The 6,000-nt window shown below is 40.6% G+C and overlaps 1 protein-coding gene across 9 annotated transcripts in view; it reads right to left on the reverse strand.

Moving 5' to 3' along the window:
• Positions 1-1,296: 1,296 nt before the first annotated feature.
• Positions 1,297-6,000, reverse strand: part of LOC109524385 (catenin delta-1) — a 24,187-nt gene continuing 19,483 nt past the window's right edge. For 6 of the 9 annotated variants that reach the window (XM_019884218.1, XM_019884217.1, XM_019884219.1 and 3 more), the window contains 4 exons: positions 4,968-5,170; positions 4,847-4,888; positions 4,695-4,762; positions 4,448-4,507 (listed from right to left, as the gene is read on the reverse strand). In XM_019884218.1, the coding sequence (XP_019739777.1) occupies positions 4,448-4,507; positions 4,695-4,762; positions 4,847-4,888; positions 4,968-5,170 (373 nt within the window). Of the gene's footprint in view, positions 2,800-4,409; positions 4,508-4,694; positions 4,763-4,846; positions 4,889-4,967; positions 5,171-6,000 lie in introns of those variants that run through there. The other 3 variants (XM_019884222.1, XM_019884220.1, XM_019884223.1) reach the window with 2 other exon arrangements.

Here is a 6,000-nt window from a genome sequence, read left to right on the forward strand (position 1 = left end):
TTATCTCCCTAGGCAGCGAACCGTAGCATCGTGCATAGCAGACGCGCACCAGTTGCACAGCTGACTCCATTATTGAGGTGAAAATGTACCTGGTAGAACCTTTACCCAAACGGGTTTCAACTTGCATCCCCGCTTCATCTGTTCCATGTGTAAGGGTTTTTTTTTTCAAAGGCGTGGGAGATTCTCTCTCTCTCTCTCTCTCTCTCTCTCAAAAAAAGCCACAGAGCCCCAAAAACAGTTGAAAATTTTTATTTTTAAATTAAAATGATTACGATAACTTTTTGTGCGGGTATATTTTTTATCCACAATACAGGCGCAATTACTGCATTTTCCTCCCCCCTTTCCATATGAATTTCATGTCATAATGAGTGTAATCTTAATCAACATTTTTCACAGGAAAAGCTTTTCCTTGCATGCCGTTACGTCCACTTGGTGGTGCCAGAGGGGATTGAACCACATTTTGAAGCCGGGAAACGAGTCAAACCAATCGCACGGAAAGCCTCAGTGCCTCATCTCACCATCACTATTGAAAGGTACCGGTTCCTAAGCGACTCAGGCATGAGTTTCGGCTGCACATCAAGGATATTGATTAAATGCACAAATGGCTTTATAACATATTAGTACGCTTCAATTGTAGAACTACTGAGCATGTTACTTGAGGCAAAACTGCATGCGACCAGTGACAAAAAACTAACAGGTTAGCATGCAGCGCTTCACCAGTTATACTAGTAGCACTCTTGCCTCACTATATGTACAATTATATATGTATTATTGTACAGTTAATATGTATAGTGGTCCTACTTTGACGCCAAAGAATGTGAAACAACATTGGGGGGAAAAAAGCTACCATGACAAAGTCATTCATGGTGTAGCCACAAACATGCTTTTTTTTTTCCAAATTAGCATAATTTTTTTAGGTCCAGAAAGTTGTTTACCAAAAGCCATTGACATATCTACAATCTGTCTGTACTTGCATGGTGTGGTGGATTTGGTATCATCAGTACCATTTGAAGTCAGTCACAATACATTTCTTGTTTATCTGCATCTGACCTGCAGACTAATGCAACAAAGATGCAAGTACAGTGCCGTGAAAAAATATTTGCCCCCTGCCTGTGTTCTTTGCATATTTATCACACAAAGATTCCAGTTCATCAAACCAATTTGAATACCACACAGAGATGACAAGAACAGAGAAATAATAATTCACAGCACTGTTTCTTACATTTGTACCTATATAGTGTCACAGTGCAATCTGAATGGTTGACAAATTAAACACAGCAACCAGGCATAAGCAAATGTTGTCTAAGAAATGATCTTTATTTATCAAAACATCAGAATAACCAGTTACATACTTTATTGAAAAAAAAAAGCAACTTGTCAGAGCCAAGGCAGGTATGAATGTTATGTAATAATTTTACATGGATAGGCAACATAACAAATATACTGTCTGTGGAGAACTGGGTGAAATTTGGGAGGGGGAGGGGTGGTCTCTATTAAACAACGCTGTAAAACAAATTGCATATGGATCTCACCCACCCACTGCAAAAAGAGTGGGTGAATCACAGACAGAATAGCAGGGAATACACAACCGAAAAATGGATGACAAAGAAAATACGCATCGCATCCACCTAAATTAAAATGCAACTCAGACTGTACAGACTTGAGTCTCTTCCAAGCAAATACACTTCGCATATTTATTTATTTATTTATTTATTTGGAGGTAAACCACCAAACATGTGCGAGTGACTCCAGGTCAAATACAAGAATTCAGTCAATGAACGATGAAATTGAATCTTGAATCGCAGAGTTTAGAATAAATGATTAAGTAAGTCTTAGTGGTTTAACGACGCAAATGCTAGTTTCACGTACCACAATTATTCAGCCAAATTTGGGATTAAAAGCAGAAAGGTACTTGAATTTTCTTCAATTTCAGGAGAAAAAAAATTGCTGGTAATGCACAACAAACTCAAGGGAAAAAAATGTGAAAATGAGAACAAGATATCTAAACTGACTCAAGAACAAATGAGCAAATGTATTGTTCTGGGTCAGGCCTGACAAAAACACGCGCTTGGGGAAAACAAAAAAAAAGGTCCATCAGCATTTGTCCCCTTCCATATGCACAATCAGATACGCACACCTTTTGGTGTATTAGGAATAAACACACACCTGCTCTCGTCTACACACATTCCCATCGCAACGACAGAAAGTCATTCTAGACAAAACGACTCCGGTTCAAACAACAGCGGCGACTCATCAGGTTTGATGGCCACGCCCCGATCTCCCAGCGATCCCCGTGAAGGAACCATTTAAATAAACCAGCCAAAATGTACGCAGTTAGTTATCTAATTTTCTCTTTATATGTACAGTATATAACCTACACTGAAGTCTACACACAAGCCCCTTGTTAGGATGCAGGCATTGGCAGCAAAATAACTTTGACGACAACATTGATAATAGCAAACATACAAAAGCAGGACAAACACAGGAATCAAATGATTGTCAACAAAGATGATTGCCTTTAGAGATTCATAACTTAACACAAACTAGAATTCTGTTGCTACGGTAAATTGCTAATCATAAAAAAGGGGGCGGGGGTAGGTTTGTATGTATTGAAGCTGCAACATCTTTGCCTGCAACACAAAACATGTTCTTTGGATGCCAAACAGTCGTCTCGCGATCCCATTGGTCCGGCGGGAGAAGGGGGAGGAGACAACAGAAAATAACCTCCCACCCTCCCTTCTCAGTAGCAGTGGTCAGGCAGGGATGGCCCAGTCTGGGTGATGCACACGATCAATTTTTCTGCATGAACAACAACAATTAGAACTTAAATTGAATTGGAAAATGGTTTGAGGGAACTTTTATGGTTCTTAGCCTAAAAACTGAAACCGCTATACCTTTTCCATCATAACGCTAAAAACATATTTGCTACTTTTTGGGGGAACCATTCCTCTGTTATTCACTGGAAAACTTCCCTATTCTCTGAACAGTCATGACATGATTACATAGAATGTACGACGTAAACAGTTTTTGCTTCAGTTCAATGGACATTGTGCTGCTCTCTGTGGTGTGTGCACCTTGGCCACATGGGACAGTACAGTACAATACAGATATACTGCACATGGATCTGGTCTCAGCTTCCCAGTAAGCCACGTTATTAGTCACTCTTTGCACAAGTAGACGGTGTGTTAGATTATCTCTTTACATGTCAAGATGTGCTTCTTCACCGCTTGTTTAAATATTTGCTTTGCTTACATGTTTATTACACCGCCACAAAGATGCTATTCATTAACCCGTCTATCGTGTTTTGCATTGCGTGCTAAGATTAAGCTAGCGGGCTTTAACTTAATGTGTTTTAGTTAAATATATTTCTCTTTGTCTTATGTTTAATTTGGCAGTAAATGTCGATTAGGAATTATATTAAAAGGTTCAATTTTGAAGTATTGCTTACTATCTGCCCAACTGTTGCTAGTTATGTAACGAGTTGAGTTAATTACCACCCTAGCATGTTGGTATTTAAAGGTCCCACTGTACTGACAATTGGAATACATTTGAGCGTTTTTACTGCTTTTGCAATCCAAATCAGCAAAGGCCCGTTTTGTCAGATGCCACTCAAAGCATATCCTGAGCATTTGTCTGGTGTAATTTTATTTGTCCCCATCATGTGTGGTTGGCACCCATATTTTAAAACATTAAAAATAAATACTTTTGTTTGTCTGTCTGTACCCCACTTCTCTGACAGATTTTTCTCTGTCCTCATAATTGCTGAAAGGGACGTGAGATTTTCTGTGTCGATACAAAGTTACCTTACTGACTATTGGTTATGTGTAAAAAAAAAAAAACCCCTCCACAATGTCAAAAGCTTTTTCAATTTACATTTGTGTCTGTCTCTGACTCAATGTTGGAGTTCCGACAATAAAGACAAGTACTCTGTGCTCTACAGTGTTCATGCATATTGGCGATTCATTGTGATTTTTTTTCCTCTCCCAACCTATCCTCCGTTGTTCGCTGAAAAGTTCTCTCAAATACATCTAAAAGTACTGCTAATGCAAAGGAGCTATTTCAGAGGAGGAGCTTATACAAAAGTTATGCTTTCTTGTCTCATCTATAGGCCACTATACACCTTTTGGGGATGTCACTTTCTCAACCGTTATCCCCCACAAGCAATTACAAAACAGATCGCCCTATTGCGACAGCATCACACAAATCAACAGGTAGGGTGTTAAATCGGAATGATTGGCCCAGGTCACAAGTGTAAACAGAATACCACGGTGTGGGGCCATTGGATAGACCTCAAGCAGGCTTCTGTTATGCCAATAACAAATAGTTAGCTGTGAGGGGTTTGACGTCAGAAGAAGACAAAGAAACACTGATCGGAGGTGCATGCAGGATGAGAAGTCAGTAAGACATACCATGCTGTTACATGCAGAGGGAGGTAGGGGGGGAGGGGCTAACCATCATAGGAGTCCAACAGAGGCAGGGAGCCCTTTCTTCCCCCATATACCCCTCTCTGAGAGACAACCAGTGAGAAAGAGAGAGAAGGAGAGAGAGTCAGAGAGAGAGAGAGAAGGGGGGGAGCTAGTGTTAGAAATTGTTAATTGTGAGGTTTAAAAAGTGAAAAGTCATGCAAAGCCAAGGTTTCATGTTGTTGACTGAGCAGTCCAACAAGCAGATGGTTGATGTTTCAAAAAAAGTACCGGTAAAGTGTCTGTGGTGTCGTCGAGGGTGTGTCTCCTCTCTCTCTGGTCCAGTGTCGAGTAAGCCTCTGAGAAACATGACAAGCGTGACATTTTACTTCATACAAACCAAACATGCATCTTAGAATGAAAACAAGAAGAATAACACCAACCGGAGCCGAGGTCATTTAGTGGGATCATGTTTCGCTTTTCCCCTATGGGCGTAGAAAACAACGTGAGCTCAATTGATGATTCTCTGAGGAGTTACACACAGCGCTCAAGACAAATAAACACCTCTGTCCAGCAGTGGTGTGGTAGTGTCCCCATATGTGCCATTGGAGCGGGTGCTCGGACCGTTGGCGAGGGCGGGATTTAGGTTGACCTGGAAGTCGCTTTTCTTCCAGCCGTCTTTCTCAAGAGGCCGACGCAGATCCTTGTGGGCCCACACGAGCTGCAACACCTGGCCTGCCCCTCGAACCTCACGGTCAGACCGCTTGCTATAGAGAGAGAGAGAGAGAGAGAGAGACAATTGAATATGTATTTTTAAAAAAAAAAGTTGGGTCTTGGCTAAGAAATAGTCCATTAACCACAGGCCAGGTCCCACCTGTGAAAGCTATTTTTCTTAACTTTAAAAAAAAAAAAAAAAAAAAAAAAAAAAAAATGTGTAGGGGTGGGTTGATGCCCCCTCTAACATGCATGGGGCTGTCATAAGATCAATACAGACTTGATCGACTTAAACAAGAAGTAGCCACATTCGCCAACTAAGCTCCAGTAACAAAACTGCTTCCACAGAATTAATAATAATAATAATAATAATAAATTTAATTTGAAGCGCCTTTCACAACACCCAAGGACACTTTACAGACGAGCAAACAATAAGACAAATAAAGAATAAATAAAACCACAGATAAAATTATCAGAGATGAAAGTGGACTTTTCTGAAAATTCCGGAAAAAATAAATAAATAAATGTGTGTGTGTGTGTGTGTGTGTGTCTATATATGTATATACAGTGGACTTTTCTGTGTGTGTGTGTGTATATATGTATATACACACACATATACACACACGCACACACGCACACACACACGCACACACATACGCGCGCGCAAGCACGTACGCACGCACGCACTTGGCCGATCAAGCATGAATTAGTTTACAGAAAATGCTATTCAAATACTCGACATTCAATGATTAATCTTCCTTTTGTGTGCACATGTGTGCCCTTTATGGCTTCCGTTCGGGCCGAAATTTCGAAATCTCCAAGATATGGCGAGGCCATGAGAATGCGAGGCGAGGGTATTACTGTTGTGGCGACTCCACTCAAG

Source organism: Hippocampus comes, unplaced genomic scaffold, assembly GCF_001891065.2.
Source record: "Hippocampus comes isolate QL1 unplaced genomic scaffold, H_comes_QL1_v1.1 scaffold156, whole genome shotgun sequence".
In the NCBI taxonomy this organism is placed as follows: Eukaryota; Metazoa; Chordata; class Actinopteri; order Syngnathiformes; family Syngnathidae; genus Hippocampus; species Hippocampus comes.